The 16,867-nt window shown below is 43.3% G+C and overlaps 1 protein-coding gene across 3 annotated transcripts in view; it reads left to right on the top strand.

Moving 5' to 3' along the window:
- The window catches only part of ASTN2 (astrotactin 2), an 855,422-nt gene that overhangs the window by 531,938 nt on the left and 306,617 nt on the right, over positions 1 to 16,867 (top strand). For all 3 annotated transcript variants that reach the window (XM_082697137.1, XM_082697136.1, XM_082697135.1), the window contains one exon: positions 3,901 to 4,067. In XM_082697137.1, the coding sequence (XP_082553263.1) occupies positions 3,901 to 4,067 (167 nt within the window). The remainder of the gene's footprint in view (positions 1 to 3,900; positions 4,068 to 16,867) is intronic.

Here is a 16,867-nt window from a genome sequence, read left to right as displayed (position 1 = left end):
GGAAACTGAGGCCCAGCTGGGTTTAAGGACTTGCCCGGCACACCAGGCAAGCTAGCAGAAGTGCTTGGGCAAGAGTTCTGATCTTCCTCTTTCCAGGATGGTGGCATGTCTCTCTTTTACTCAGGGACATCGTCTCCTAAGAGGAATACTTCTCTGACCAAGGCATCCCTACTGCAGTAACTGCTGGTCACTCACACTGCCAGGGTTTTGAGTTTCCCTTTCGAATTATTCCGTGCTTCTTTTTTGTTCTATTACTAGCCCTCTTTCTGACAGAGACATAATATTCCTTAGCTCTCAAAGTAAACTCTAAGTGTCTTCAAATTACCCACGACAGCAGCTGCCCCTCATCGAATGCTGTGCTGGGCATCTGAGGCACTTAGCTCCCTGTATCGGTTATCTATTGCCGCCTAACAAGTCATCCCAAACGGAGCAGCAGAAAACGAAAAGATTTTACTGTCTGACATCATCTCTGAGGGTTAGAAATTCAAGAGTGGCTTAGCTGGGCGAGTCTGGCCCCTCTGAGGTGCTAGTCAAGGTGTCAGCTGACCAGTGGGAGTGTCTGTTTCTGAGCTTACTCAGGGGCTGTTGGCAGGGCAGCCATGCTGGCTGTTGGCCAGAAGCTTCCATTCCTTGCCCCACGGGACTCCCTCTAGCGCTGCTCACAACATGGCAGCTTGATTTCACCACAGCCAGTGATCTGAAAGAGAGGGAGGGAAACAGAGGGAAGCTTCAGCCTTTAATAATCTAATCTTGGAAGGGCTCTGCCATCAGTTCCGCCATATGCTGTTGGTCATGCGGACCAGCCCTGGTGCAGTGTGGGAGGCCACTCCACCGGGTGTGAATGCCAGGAGGCAGGAACCGTTGGGGACCATCTTCGATGCTGGATACAATTCTGTTTACTCCTTACAGTCTCTGAAGACAGATGAGGTTGAGTCACTGGCAAGAGGTCGTGAAGCTTGTAAGAAGCCGAGTTTGGACTCAGACCCAAAGTTAACATACAGACACATCGTACATCCTGTCTGGCACTCAGATGGCTCATTCGAAAAGTAGCAAGTGACTACACTGTTGCCAACGCTATGCTAAGTGTGCCCTGCAGGTGGGGACAAGACAGGAGGGTCCATTGTATTATCAACTTCACATTTTGGTGAGGAAGACAGATGATGAGCAGTCAAGTAATTGAAATAATATGTTAATAATCTCGAACAGTGATACTACTAGATCTAGTCTGCCCTCGCCCACCCGCAAGGACTCGGGGCATGACGTCCACGCCGGATGAAGGGATAGTCATGTGGGGGTGATTGGAAAACCCACGTCATCTCCTCAGAACACCTCTCCCAATTTTAATGTAAGGAGATTAAATCAGCTCTAAATCTATCTTTGCTCCAATGTCCTGAGATAGGAAACCCATCAGTCAGTGACAGGGGAGTAGAGTGCATTGCCTGGGAGTTAGCTAAGAGCTACAGAGCCAGAAAGCCTGCACAGCCCCACCCCTACCACTTCTCCTCAGTTTCCTGATCTGTAAAATGGGACTCAAGATACTTCGCACCTGAACTGGATCCTGTGGGCACTGTACCAATCAGCACGAACTCTGTGGCCGAGGACGATGAAAATGTAGTCTCTCTCAGTTCCAGAGTGCAAAGGTCCGAAGTCGTGGTGATCTCAGGGTCGTGTTCCCTCCCAGGGCCTCGCTTGCTGCTTTCCGGCTTCTGGAGGTTACAGGATTGACTGAGTCATGGCCCCATGGCTGAAATCTCTGCTCTGCCTTCACCTGGCCTTCTCATCCGTGCGTGTCCTCTCTGTGCCTTTATCTTATGAGACTTCCATGACCACATTCAGATCTACCTCGATAATAATACAAGGACTTTAGTTTTATCACATCTGCCAAATTTTACCGTCGAAGGTGACATTCATAGGTTTCAAGGGTTAGGTCAGAAACGTATCTTGGGGAGCCATTATCAGCCTACCACACTACCTCATAGGTTTGCTGTAAAGACCAACTAAGTAAAAGCAGGTTAGGTGTTTAGATCTTGCCTGGATTACAGAACATACATTTTTAAAGAATAAAAGTGGCAGGGAATCAGCTGGGGATGGGGAAGAACTAGGAATGAATTCCGTGTCTCTATCCCTCCTGTCACCTGATGAGAAGGTCAGACATTTTTTTTTCTAGCGCTTATCCCTGAGTCTCTGCAGACAGACAGACCCAGCCCCGAGTACCCGAGTACCCGTAAATGGCCCCGTGACCAGGTGCCCTCCTGTCTGACTGTGAGTGTTCCGAGACGAGCAGGGGTTTCCTCAGAGCTTGTATGAATATTTACGGCACTTCACTCACATGGAAAATTGATTTTTCTTCTTAAGCACATAATGTAGCCAGTTTTATAACCTTTCTGCAGCTTGATAAAGGCCATTTGTAACCCACTTTCTCTGTCACCCTCTCTGGCGCCAGTCTTAAATGTCTCGAAGAACTCTTGTGCGTTTGTAATTATGAATTCTTATTAGGCAAACTTTAATTTTCAGGAGGATTGACCTTTTGTTGTTGTGGGTTACAGTAGGCTTTGTAAATGGCTTTGTGTGTGTTTGTTATTGATGTTCTTCAGGTTGTGGCTTGGGCAAGGGACCGGGGGTGGGGGGTGGGGGCGTGCACTATGGAGCCATTTTAATCGATGACGTCCAGGGATGGATGAGGAGGGCTGAGCTCTGGGTGTTCATCTCTGTGGACAGGAAATGCCAGCAGAGTGACCAAAATTAAAAAACCTCGTACCTCGTTTTCTGTCCCCGATGCAGGAGAGCTGGTGTGCCGGATGGAAAAAGACCAGCTCAAATAGCCGGTTGTCCCTACAGTATAGGATCTTCCATTTACGGTGTGCTTAGCGGATACCAGGCACCCTGATAAGAGCATTTGACTAGGTCACTCAAGATTGGAGTCATTGGGGTTTTTTAGGGACTGGAGGGCTGCTGGTTTGGTGACCTGGAGAGAGGTGCCCATGGCTGGATCTGAGGCACCTGCAAAGGACGTTACCTGTCAGTGTAAGGGAGATTGGAGGTGTTATGGTTGCTGTTGTTGTTGTTGTTGTTGTTGTGGAAAATGCATTCATTTATTTAAGGTGGGGAAGGGTGATTTAGCAATAGCGTTCTGTTGACCGTCAGGAGGACGGTGTGGAAGAGACCAGGCTGGAGAGTGCCGGCTCTTGCTGTGGGCATGCAGGAGTCCCGTTCAGGACCCCGGAGACAGGGATGGAGACAAAGAGAGAAATTCACGACAGACAGGAAGATAACTCACATGTGACAAGTACCGAATGGTGTCCAGAATTCTGAAGTAAGGTGCACACTCCCAGGATCCAATTTAAGCTTGACAAGAAATCCATATAGGCAGGTTCCATGCCCATTTAACAGATGAAGAGACCGAGGCTCAGAGAAGGTGAATAACTTGCCCCAGATCACAGAAGGAGAAGAAGAAGAAGAGCTGGAATGTAAATTTGCATCAGTAGGAACTCTTTAAAATACACCTGGCTGCGGGCCAGAGGGATTCTTTATCAATGGCAGACCCTACTGGTCCATACTAAATGCAGTGATGATGACGGTTCCAGTGTTGTCAACAGGAAAAGCAGCTAACCCTTGCCGTACAGCTGTCGTGCGAGCCGCAGTGTTCTGAGCACTTTGCTGACGGGACCTTGTATTCTCCCACATCTACCGGGCAGGTACTGACAAAAGTCCCATTCCACAGGTGGGCACACTGAGGGTCAAAGAGGCCGTATAGCAATGAATGGGCCAAGCAAGACTCTGATGGAAACTGTCTGTGGTCCCTGCCTCATGCCCCTTTTCAGAAGGTGGGAGGAGAGGGCTTGCAGGATCCCACTGCCTCCTCGGCCATGACCACCCTGTTGCTCTCTCTCCCCCGAGCAGTGCCCCGAGGAGCTGAGGCCCATGAAGGACGGCTCTGGATGCTACGACCACTCGAAAGGCATCGACTGCTCGGACGGCTTCAACGGTGGCTGTGAGCAGCTATGTCTGCAGCAGACGCTCCCTTTACCCTATGACGCCACATCCAGCACCATCTTCATGTTCTGCGGGTGAGTCTTGGTCCCCGTGGCCCAGCCACTCCCCTCACAGCAGTGGGAGATGTGGGGAAAAGGTCAGGAGCTGCAGTCAGGCCAAGCCGGCCTTGACCTTCAACAAAATGCCTTTCTGTGTCTGCTCTTTTAGCCCAAGAAGCAAAAGGCAGCAGGATAACCTTCTATCGGGCATTGGGAAGAAGAAAGGAAAAAGCAAAATAAATAATTGATTAATAGTTACACTAAATGGAATCCATGCTCAGCCTGTGTCCTAGGGTCATGACTGTGTTCTGCTGAAGACCCCTGCCCCTTCTGCCTCTCCACTACAGTCCCGGCCAGTGTAGTCTGGAGACCAGAGCAGGCACCTGAAAAGTGTCACTGAGAAACAAACAGGTGTTCATTTAAGGATACGGCCTTGGGCCAGGCTTTCAACCCTGTTTCTGCAGGAATTTAGCATTCCTCATTCTTGATTTGCCCATTCAGGGAAGGCCTCTCTATGCCCTAACGCCCTATCTGCAAGGAGAACCAAGTGGGCGGCAGGGAGGTGGGAAGGAGACCGTGCAGCCAATGCCAAGAAGTCAGGGCATTTTAAAATTATCCTGAGACTGAAAGAAGGGGCACCTTGGGACCAGGTCACTGAGTGGCCCTGGACAAGTCACTTTTCCTCTCCAGCTGTGGTCTGATCACCTGTAAAATGAGAGCTTTGGACAAGGACACTGACCATTTCTTCCAGTTTACCTTGTTTTCCGTGCAGAGGACTGCACTGGGAGTTAACCTCTGTCCTGCTGTCCCGAATGGCATCCCGCGGAGGGCTTGGTCCTCAGCACTTATTCAAGGGAACGGATGCACCTTTTCTTCTCTGCTTCACTTTCCTCCTGGTGACATCTTCGTCTTTTAAAAATGTGCTCGTCCTCTGACACTCTGGGACTCAGACAAATAACCCCGTGCTTGTGCAAAAATGTTGGTCATTGAAATATGCTCTGTGCTCTACTGAGATAGAGAAACAGAATGAGATTTAACAAGAAATTTTCAGGCCTACATCTTATGCAAAAGAGGATAGGGGAGCACGTATGAGTTTAATCCCAGTTTAACAGAAAACGATTTTACCTGCTCGGTTCTAGTCTGTGGCTCCACTGTTCCTTCTGGGACATATTTCAGGGTCTCCCCCTCTGCCCCTGTTACACTGGGGCTGCAGGTGCCTTTGAGCAGGTGTTGGAGCAGCTTGCTGGAGGCCCTAGATATGTATCAGTAAAATAAATAAGAAATAAATTAGTGTATGCAGACCTGAATTTATAGCTGTCTCTCCTCAGCTTAAGTGACTGCAGGGCAGTGTGGAGTAAATTATGCATGGGCTTAGATCTGAGGCTGGAATACAGAATCAGCTGTGCTCTTATCATTATTTTTCTCCCTGTGTACTTGGTATGTGTTTGGGGGGGGGGTCCTTCTGTTGCAAATCACAGCAGTAACAGCAGCAGGGACAGCAGTAATGGACTTGGGCACAGAAACCGTCAGCACCTTCCTCCATCCACAGCACAGTGCAGAGGTCAAGGGGAGTCAGCAGACTTTGGTTCTCATTCAGGCACTACGTTGGGCAAGCCTCTGAGGACCCCTGCTCTTCAGTTTCCTGGTCTCTAAACTTTTAATAATATTTAACTCAATATGAAGATGGTCGGGAAGAATGCAACATATTTATCCTTTGTTACTCTATTAAGGCTAAGTCATGAGACCTTACGTGACTCACTGCCTTTTTGCTCTGTGACCTTGAGCAAGTCACTTAACATCTCTGTGCCTCCCTTTCCTCATCTGTAAAATGGTGATGGTAATAGTTATCTCTTTATGGACCTATGGTGAGGACTAAAATGCATTACATTACAACTTATATGAGTATCTGTAAAGTGATTCTGAAGGGCCTTTCTGAAGTATAGTTGAGAAACAATATAACATCAGTTTCAGATGTATAACATGGGGATTGGACATTTATATACATTATGCAGTGCTCACCACCATAGGTGCAGTTACCATCTGTCACCATACAAAGTTATTACACTGTTATTGACTATATTGGCTATGTCATGCTTTGCAACCCACGACTTAGTTACTTGACTGGAAGTTTCTTCCCCTCGATCCCCTTCTATTTCAGCTGGCCCTCCACCTCCCCACCCCTCCGGCAACCACCAGTTTGTTCTCTGTATTTGTGGGTCTGTGTCTGTTTCATTTTGTTTGTTTTGATATTTAGATTCCACAGGTAAGGGAAATCATTTGGTATTTTTCTTTCTCTGTCTGACTTCTTCCACCAAATGTAAGACACTCTAGATCTATCCATGTTGCAAATGGCAAGATTTTTTTTTTCAGTGTTTTGATGGCTGAGTACTATCCCATCGCGCATGCGCGCGCGTGCACACACACACACACACACACACCCTTCTGTATCCATTCATCCCAATTTACATTCCCAGCAACAGGGCACTGAGGCTCCCTTTTCTCTACTTCCTTGCCAACACCCGCTCTTTCCTGCCTTTTTGATACTAGCCATTCTCATCGGTTTGAGGAGATATCTCACTGTGGTTTTTTTTTTTTTTTAAAGATTTTATTTATTTATCAGAGAGAGAGAGGGATTGAGCGAGCACAGGCAGACAGAATGGCAGGCAGAGGCAGAGGGAGAAGCAGGCTCCCTGCTGAGCAAGGAGCCCGATGTGGGACTCAATCCCAGGAAGCTGGGATCATGACCTGAGCCGAAGGCAGCTGCTTAACCAACTGAGCCACCCAGGCGTCCCTCACTGTGGTTTTGATGTGCATTTTTTCTGATATTTAGTGATGTTGAATTTCTTTTCCTGTGTCTATTGGCCACTGGTATGTCTCCTTAGGGAATATGTCTAATTCAGGTCCTCTGGCCATTTTTTATTTGGATTGTTTGTTGGTTTTTTTGGGTATTGATATATCCAATAAGGGGTTAATATCCAAAATATATGAAGAATTCTGCAAGTCCTAAATAAGATGGAAATAGGTGGGGGGAGTTTGCTGAGAGCTGTTGAAACCCATCCAAAGGCTGATAAACAGGACAAAAAAGAAAAGAAAATCCAGGTCTCCTAAAACCAACTGCAGTGTCAATGTGTTTTGGAAATTGCCTATTAAGTATGCAAATGAGAAGTTACCCACACTTGTTAGAAGCACTATAAACAAAACAATGAAAGCCATTAGCAGGTACTTGTGAGAAAGTTGGTGGAGAGAAGTGGCAAGCCTTGAATTAAGCAAGGAAACCAAACCTTTGCTCAAAGAGATCTTCCAAACTTACTCAGACCTCTGTGACCTCTCTGAACGTCCTGGGTAGGGGCAGGTATAATAAACCTCTCTACAGCCAGGATAGTCCCAATAGCTAAGTCTTATAAAGTGCCTCCTACGGGCCATGACTGGGAAGTGCTTTGATTACAACAGGCTGTTTAATTCTTATAAGGACTCTAAGGAGGTACTGTGATGAGCTCCAGCTACCCTCAAGAAAAGCGGGCACATGGTGACTGTGTGACTTGGCCAAGGTCACATAGCCGGTAAACGGAGGCTTTGAGATTTCCACCCAGGCTGTGTGGCTCTAATCTGGGTCACTGCTGGACACTTCTAGCACTGTGTGGTCTTAAGCAAGTCCTGAACTTCCCTGAGCATTCCCTTTCAAGTGGAATCAGATAGGACTGTGAGGAAAAATGAAATTATGCATGCGCAGGGGCCAACACACATGAGCAGCCAGGAAATGGTAGTTACAGTTAGTCAAAGAGGTATTAAGCCATCTAATTTCATCATTCAGTGACTGAACTGAGGTCTTGTTTACCAGCTTTAGCACCTGGAACATAGTAGGTGCTCAAGTAATCATTGTTGAATGATGTTCCTCAGTCAGTGTGGCCAAAGAATGTGTTCCTGGTCTCGTCTTTCCAGCTATAATTCCAGCTGTTTCTCTTTTCCTGAATTAGGGCCTGTGGCTTCAGCTTCTGGAATTTTGACAGTGTTGTTCATTCTGCTTCTCCTTTCCTCCTCTCCTACACCATCAATCTCTGCCCCCCTGCCTGTGGGCATTCAGCTTAGACAGCTGTTTCATCCTCCAGATTCAGTGTATGTGGAACCTTCTCCAACGAGTCTTCTCTGAGCACTAAGGGGTGCAGGAAAGAGGTGTGCAGGTACCTCAGAGCTGGGCAATAGAACACTTCACCCTTTCAAGGGGATACAAATTAAATATTCGCTCAGTATTTACCAAGGAGTGTTAGGGAATGCAAAGAAAGGACTTTCTTTTCTTGTTATATTTTGGTTTGTATTTTTTCCTTTCTACCCACAAGACCCTATTCCAAGGGACAGACCCATTTGCACGTAGCCTTGAATTCTAGTTTATCCCAGTGAAGCCTGGACACCATTTGCAGACTGGACCTGTAGCCAGCTGCCGTGATCATCAGCCCCTGGTCAGGCCAAGGTCTGCACCACTAAGTAAAGTACCTTTCTCTGGGGTCACACAGCTAGCCCGCCATGGCTGCTGCCCTGAGCGTCTCTCTGTGGTCACCCCACCTGCTCTTCTGACTTACCTGCTCTCCTGTGCGGTCCTCATCCCACTGTGAGTGTCTCATGGTCAGGGACTAGGTCCCCTTCTTGTCACTCCCCACTATTAGACCTGAGAACTTCTTCAACACTGTATTTGTTGAATTAGGGAATTCATCTACCTAGGATTTCTTGTGCCTACTCTGTTCCTGGCCCTTTGTGGGATGCTGAGAACGCAAAGAGCATTGAGCAGGAGTCCTTGCCCACCCAGGGCCGAGGGGACACGGAGGACAGGTGGCTGAGCCTCACATGGTCCCAGATGATGTTGATAGAGCACAGGTACCAGTGTGGTGGAGACAAGCAGGTGAATTGGAGAGAGGTGGAGAAGACCTTGGAAAATCAGCTGAAGCATTTAGAATGAGTCTTAGAGGTGAGGGAGCGGCACCTCCCCCGAAGGTCTCGGTAGGTTACCCAGCAACCAAGTTTGTGTCCTTTGTATAGTGTGTTTATAATGTATTCTATTCATTCTTCTCTGAGAACTTAGTATTATCTGCATAAATCCAACCTATTTAAAAAAAACCAAAAAACAGATAATATAAAGATAGGACTGACCAGAGCCATTTGTACGGAGAGAAACAGAAAGGGAGGAAATGGTTTCAGAAGCCTGACATGGGGGATCTTACTCAATGGGAGATAAATTTAGCTCTGTGCTTCTTGGCAACTGAAGTAAACAGGAAAAAAAAAAAAGAAAAAGAAAAAGAAAGAAAGAAAAAGAAAACCGTGGTGGATTATATAGTTGTCCTGGTTTGACAAAAGGAATGTTGTAGTTTTGTTGTTTTGTGTGTTTTAACGGGCAAACATCTTTTCTTGATAGAATATTCTAAGAGAGATGTTCCCTGTATATTTGTAAATAAATCGTGATCAAGTCCGTTAATTTTTTTGAAGTTTCAGGTATTTTCTCAGATCTTTCAGAACAGGAAACTGAGGCCTGGAAGGATCTCACAGCCACGTAGGAGGTGAAGTTGGGACAGAAGATATCCCGTGGTTCTCTCTTCAGAGGTGGATGTATTTAATGTATTTAAATGTAATTTAATTTAAAATGTAATGAAAATGTATTTAAAAACGTGGGCTCAAAGAGCACGTCTAGCCTCACATAGTCCTTACCAGAATATCTTTTTTAATGTCATTTTTATGTGATTTTAGGAGGGAGAGGAGATAATACATGCATTTGATACTCACGGTGAACTGGAAGCCGCTCTCTTTCACGGTCAAGGCTTTGCATGCTCTCTTGTAGGGGAAACCACTGACCTCAGGAAGGGAGATGCTGATCTTGATTTTGACCATGAGTAACAAGTTACAGACGTGTGCGAGGTTTCAAGCCCTTGTTTCATTGTGGTTCCTGACTTTTAGGCTAGGGCCTGCATTCATCCCTCCTCCCCCGCACCCCCTCCCCAAGTTCTGATTGAAGGAAGAGGATTTTACCTCCCACAGTTAACACAGAACATCCGCATGCCACGTTCTTGTCAAACATTACAACCTCATGCTCCCAGGCACTCGAAACATTTTGCAAAAGCTCCGGTGTAAGACATATTCACGGACAGTTGACGGAAGCACCCAGAAGTTCATGCATTTGCTCAGAGAGGATTTTTTTCCATGTGGGCTCTGTGAAACATTAGTCCCATATGCAGCTGAAAGGCAAAAAGGAGCAGCTCAGTGGTCATGCCCACATGGAAAAAAGTCCGTACTCTAGAACTGCCTTGAAGGTTTACCATGCACCTAGGGATAGTAAAGGCTTTGACAAGCCCTGTAGTGGTGAAACATCGTATGTCACTGGTTCTAAACTGACCACATTCAAATCTCTGAAATTAGGATGCATCTTACCATCAATGCTTTGACAGAGTTTAAAAAAAATGTTTTTCCTTCTCAGTGTTAGGTAAAATGCTAATGTTTCTTGTGTTAAGGGTCTTAGGATAGATACATTGTTACATAATTTAACCAGAATTCCCCATGGAATTCTGTTTCCTTTACTTTCTTTTTCTTATTTCTTCTTTTCTGAGGAATACCCTTGGGTATCCTATATTCAAAATGGATTTTCCAAAAACTAAAATTTTCCTTTGAATGAAACCTTCAGATGGAGACCACCCTGAGAACAATCTTAGTCATCTGTGTATTAATTAATGTTGGGACAAGCCCAAGGGCCTTCATGAGAAAGACCCCATGACATTGGTTAGCAGGGTTTGTGTGGTTGAGGATCTTAGCTTCTAGGCCACAGAGAGTCGTGGTCCTGAGAGCCCCAGGGTGGGATTTGTCACAGGTGTCATATTCAGGAAAGCTGGAAAAGCACCTGTTGCTTTCTTGCTTTGCTGTTAGGGTATCACATTCACCCTGGCATTGGTCCAAGTCTGTGTGGCGTGCAGTTCTTTGAGCTCTTCTTACCTGACCTTTTCTCTGTTTCTATTGCCCCTCCCCCACCCCCAGGATTTGATTCTTTTTCCTTTCCAAAACAAAACAAAAAACAAAAAACACTCTCTAGTCTATGTATTTTAATATATATAATTTGTGGTTCCGTAAACCATTGAGGAATGAATGAATAACCAAGCAAATAAATACAGGAATAAACACTCTGCTCTGAGAATCTGTGTAAACGCCATATCTCTATAAGGTCCTGGTTTCCTCTCTTGAAAGACAAACAAGTTGGAAATCGCCATTGGCGCTGAAGTAGAATGGGCACTAGATTTGAAATGGGACAGTCCAGGTCAAGGTACTGGTTTTTTTTAAGTGCTCGTTTGATCTTGGTGGAGGAATTTTAAAGTGCTAAGCCTCGGGGTCCTTGGTGGCACTGTTGGAATGAAACTCCCCACCTGTGATGTTGCTCTAAGGATTAAATAAAACATGCTCTTGGCTAAACACGTACAGGTTTTATGGTGCAATCTCTGAAGGCCTATCTATTTCTAGTATTCTCTATAATGTGATAGGTGTGTTAAGGGTAACACATTCATTGCCTTCAGCTAAAATGCCCAGTTTGTATCTTTGTACTTATTTTATGTTTTTCGTTTTGGCATATGTATAAATATAGTTTCATGCAGATCTTGGCTGGTTTCCTGTGAGCCTACACGCTTTAGAATTTCTGCAAGAAATTCTCCCAGACGACAGAATGTTCTAAAGAAACTGTATAATTATGTCGCGTGGTAAAAAGAAAAAAAAAAAAAAAAAGAACAGAAACCAACAACTAAACAGACCTTTGCATAAATCATCCATCTTGTTCCCTGAGGTGGCTTGCGGGAGTGAGTTCCTCATGTTTCAAAACTCAGTGGATCATTTACCTCTGAGTCCCTATGTTTTTATGAGTTTCTGTTTTTTTTTTTTTTTTCTTCCTCCCTGTATCTCTACGAGTCTTACTAAGCATACCCCAGGCCTTTTTGTCTCCCCTCCTTCCTCTACTACTGAAACACAATCCTTTCTTACCTCCAGACCAAAAAAAAAAAAAAAAAATCACCATGAACCTATAGTTATAATATGGCTAAAATCATGCACACACACACACACACACGTTTTGGAATATGAACTCCGAGATCTATAACTTAACACCACTAACAGTAAACTATTCTAAAATAGTTTTCTCATCTGAAAAAGGGAGCCATGCCTCCCTGTTAGGATCTTATATTGGTTTCCTAGTTCTTTGATAATGAATCACCACAAATTTATTGGTTTAAAATATCATAGATTCATTATTTACGGCTGTGGAGGTCAGAATTCCTAGAATCAAGGCTCGGTAAGACTTTGAGGCCAGAGAACAGCTGGTTTCTATCCCTGTCTCTCTTCTATTTCCACATGGTATCTCCTTCTCTTGACACATTTGTCTACTTCTTATGCTCTTACAAGGACCCTTATTATACTGAGCCCAACCCAGATAATCCAGAACAATTGTCCCATTTTCAAAAGTCTTAAATCACATCTGCAAAGTTCCTTTTGCTGTGTATGATAGCATATTCATAGGCTCTGCTGACTACAACACAAACATTTTGAGGGCGACGTTATTTTTTTTTTTTAAGATTTTATTTATTTATTTGACAGACAGCACAAGTAAGCGGAGGAGCAGACAGAAGGAGAGGGAGAAGCAGGCTCCCTGCTGAGCAGGGACCACCCCCCCACCCCCGCCCTCATACAGGACTTGATCGCAGGGTCCTGGGATTATGACCTGAGCCTAAAACAGATGCTTAACCAACTGAGCCACCCAGGTGCCCTGGGGGCACCATTATTCTACCTACCACAGGTTGTATTAAGGAGCAAGTCAGTTCGTCTACAGAAAAAATATTCCACTAGACTGTGGAACTTGATTTGAGGGCTGAGCTTTGCATATGCGTGTGTGTAGGAGTGGTTGTGTATACATGTATACGTATAAATACATATACATGCATATGCATGTGATGTATATGTTTAATTTATATGTAATAATTACATATGTATGCATTCATATATTTAAAATACATGAATGATATATGTATTTCCAATGAATGGCACATCAAAGTTCCCAATTATGTACTTTGAATAATAATATAATAATAATAATAATAGAGTCAAAGAAGGATTACTCTGTTGATTTTAAGAAATCTGGATCTAGAGAACTCCACGAGTAGTATTTGAGAAGCACTAGAAATGATTTTATGCTCTGTGGTGAATGCAAATGGGCTAACAGATGAAATAATGGTAGAGTAATACATGACCATAGTAACATGAACAATCGGGAAGCAGCAGTGTTGAAATGGCACCATGTGTAACACATTGTCTACTTTATGACACATGCGATGTTGTCCTTTATGTAAGTTCTCTCCGTCCTCACATCAGCTCTGTGATCAAGGTAACTATTATCCCCATTTACTAGATTGTGACACTGAGGCCTAGAGAAATTAACAGATAGGATCAGGGTCAGATGGCTGATAGGGGGCATAGCCTCTATTTGAACCTGGGTTTAATGAGATCCAAACCCTGAACTTGACATCTGTGTCTCCCTTAAATAAGGAGGCATGAAATCTCAATAAATTCACCAAAGTAGAAATTATACAAGCTATATTCTGAGACTAGAATGCAATATTAGTATGTATTAATGGCAATCTAGCTAACAGATAAAGGTCTCCCCTTGAGAACTAAAAAACAAAAATAAAAACAAAGTGAAGTAACACTTACTTGGGTGGGGAAAAAAAATCAAACTCAAATGACCACTTCTTTAAAAATGAGTAAGTGCAGAGAGACTGCATATCCAATTCGTGGAATATGAGGAAAGCAGTCAGAAGCTCCATGTCATTTATTGAGAAGCAAGACAAATTGAAAATAAACAAATAAAGCATTCAAATCAAGAAGCCAGAAAAAGAATTATAAAGCAAAGTCAAAGCAGCAGGAAAGAATTAATATAAATGAAAACTGAAATAAATGAAAGAGAAAAAAGAGAGAGAGCCTCATCAATAAAATGCAAAACACTGTTCAAATGAGAAAGAGAGAGAGAGAGAGAGAGAGAGAGAGAACCCAAATAAACACATTAAGAATGAGCTGGGGACATAACCATGGAAGCACAGAAGATAAAACAAATTTAATGAGAATACTGTGTACAACTTTATACCAATAAATTTGAAAGTCTTGATAAAATGCATTATTTTCTTAGAATATATAAATTACCAAGTTTGAGTTATGATGGCGTAGAAAATCTAAACAGACCGATAATATAAAATAAAATGATCAGAGAGCCAACTATCTGCAATTGAAAAGACATGAGCTCAGGGGATTTATAGGCGGGTCCTATCAAATCATTAAGGAATGTATAACCACTATCTTGTATAAACTGAATCAGAGAAAGAAAATAAATGGGCAGTTTTCTAATTTATTCCAAAATCCTAGTGAAGTCCTAATACCCAAACTTGACAAATATATACTCATCCATTTAGAAAAATCTGGTAGATGTATGAGAACTGATGAGCTCCTTATGTGGTAGGATGAAAAATCAAGTTACAGAAATCAGTCATAGATTCCCTCAATATCGGCAACAATTAACTAGAAAACATACGGGAAAACATAAGTGAAAAACTGATCCTCTTCCTGATGGGGAAAAGACTGTAATAGTAACAGCTATCACTGACTGTATGTTTGGGTATGCCAAATTCCAGACGTAACTCATTTAATCCTCACAGTAACTCCATGAGGTGGAACTTCCTTATAGATAAGCAAAGAAGGTACAGAGAGGGTAAGCATTTTGTCCAAAGCCACACAGCCAATAGGAGACAGAATCAGGATTCGTCGTCTGGTGGTCTGGATCCAAATGCATGTCTGTAACCCCTGTAGCATCCTACGTTGCCTAAATACCTGTGAATAAGCCCTGACATGATACGTGGAAGACCCGAGGTCTAAAACTTCAGCGAAGGTTTTAAAGGAACACCATACACATGGAGATGCAGACTATGTAACTGAATTAGCAAACTCACAACTATAAAGATGTTAAAATAAGATAAGCTAGGTTGCCATAACAAATGAAGCCTCCCAAGCCAGAAGCATATACACAAAAGTTTATTATACATTTTTCATGCAAAATCCATGTGACCGAGGCTCCCCTCTTCCATGCTGCAGTATGCACTTGGAACCTGTGGTCTCCAAGTTCACCATAGCAAGAGAGGAGAGGGCTTGAGAATCAGTCACACAGGATGTTTTGAAGGGTTGAGTCTAGCAGCAACATATCACATCAGCACAGATTCCAATATTCAGAATCCTGTCACATGGGATCCCACCACTGCAAGGGAAGCCTGGATACAGAGGCTATGGTGCATACCCAGGAGGAAGACCCAGTGTGGTGAATAGAAGACATCTCTGCCACAGCTGGTGGCAGTGCCCAGCACAGAGCTGACTCTCGATATTTATAACTCTTAAATTTATATCTTCCCCCAAATTGGTCTACCAGTAAAATGCAATACCACCCGCAATTCCACTTGGGTTTTATATGGAATTTGACAAGTTAACTCCAAAATTCATTTGAAGGGAAAAATAGTTTAGAAGAGTGAGGAAGTATTGAGATAGAAAATCAGTCTTTGCGATGGGGAGGAAACTTACTTTACTATATGCAAACGATGCTATAAAGCTACAATAATTCAAAGAGTATAGAATTTTTGCAGAAACATACAAACAACTAAAGTAGGAAAAATTCCAACCCTGTATATATGGTATACATAGTGATTTAGTATATGACAAAAGAGCATTTTACATTAGTGAACGGGAAGGAACCTTCAGGTAATGGTTACTATTTTAAAAATAACCACTCCCGCCATGTACAAAATTAAATCCATACAGGTTAAACAACTGAAGGTGAAAAGATTTTTTGTAATGAGAATAATATACAGAAATATATTTTATCATCTCGTGGCTTTTTAAGCATTGCCGCAAATTCAGAAGCAATAAAGGGCCAGGACAGAAAAGCTATAAGGTATCAAAAGTAAGATTAAAATACAAGTGCAGACTAGAAGAAAATTTCAATATATATGGCAGGCCAAAGTTAACTATCCAGAAAATATGCAAAGCATATACAAGCCAATGAGGAAAAAGACAAGTATAACAATGGAAAAAATGGTCAAAGCACATGAATGGGCAATTACACAAGAAGAAATAGATAGACCCGTGACACGAAAAGACGGTGAACCTCAGCACTAATCAGGAAATGCAAACCGAAACAAAAAATGACTCAGAGCGCCTGGATGCCTCAGTTGGTTGATCATCTGACTCTTGATTTCAGCTCAGGTCATGATCTTAGGGTCCTGGAATCAAGCCCCACATCTGGCTCTGCACTCAGCATGAAGTCAGCTTGGGAATCTCCCTCTCCCTCTTCACCCCCCCCTCCAAATAAATATAAATAAAATGTTTTTAAAATGAGTTACTTTTCCCATCCAAGGTTGATGATAATTACCATGAAAGATACAGGGAAGTGGGCTCTCTCATTTATCAGTGATAGGACTGTGAACTGATCGAGACTCTACAGACATCTATTCAGGAGATCTACCAAAATTTTTGAATTCATGAACCACTGACCCAGCAATTCCTCTTCTAAGATTTTGTTATAGAAAACACACATGTACACAATGATGTAGGCACAAAGATCTTCATTATGACACCATTTGTAATAACAAACAGCTATAAACCACCAAAATGTCCATCCATAAAGATCAGTTAAAAACATTAAGGTACACTTATACTCTACAGTGCCAAATAACCAGCAGAAAGGTAGATCTGTATGAATACTGATTTGAAGAAATCTCTAAGAAATGGTATTAGGTACAAAT

Source organism: Mustela nivalis, assembly GCF_964662115.1.
Source record: "Mustela nivalis genome assembly, chromosome: 13".
NCBI lineage: Eukaryota > Metazoa > Chordata > Mammalia > Carnivora > Mustelidae > Mustela > Mustela nivalis.
Note: the sequence above shows the minus strand (reverse complement) of the source record. Positions and strands in the feature narration are given on the sequence as shown.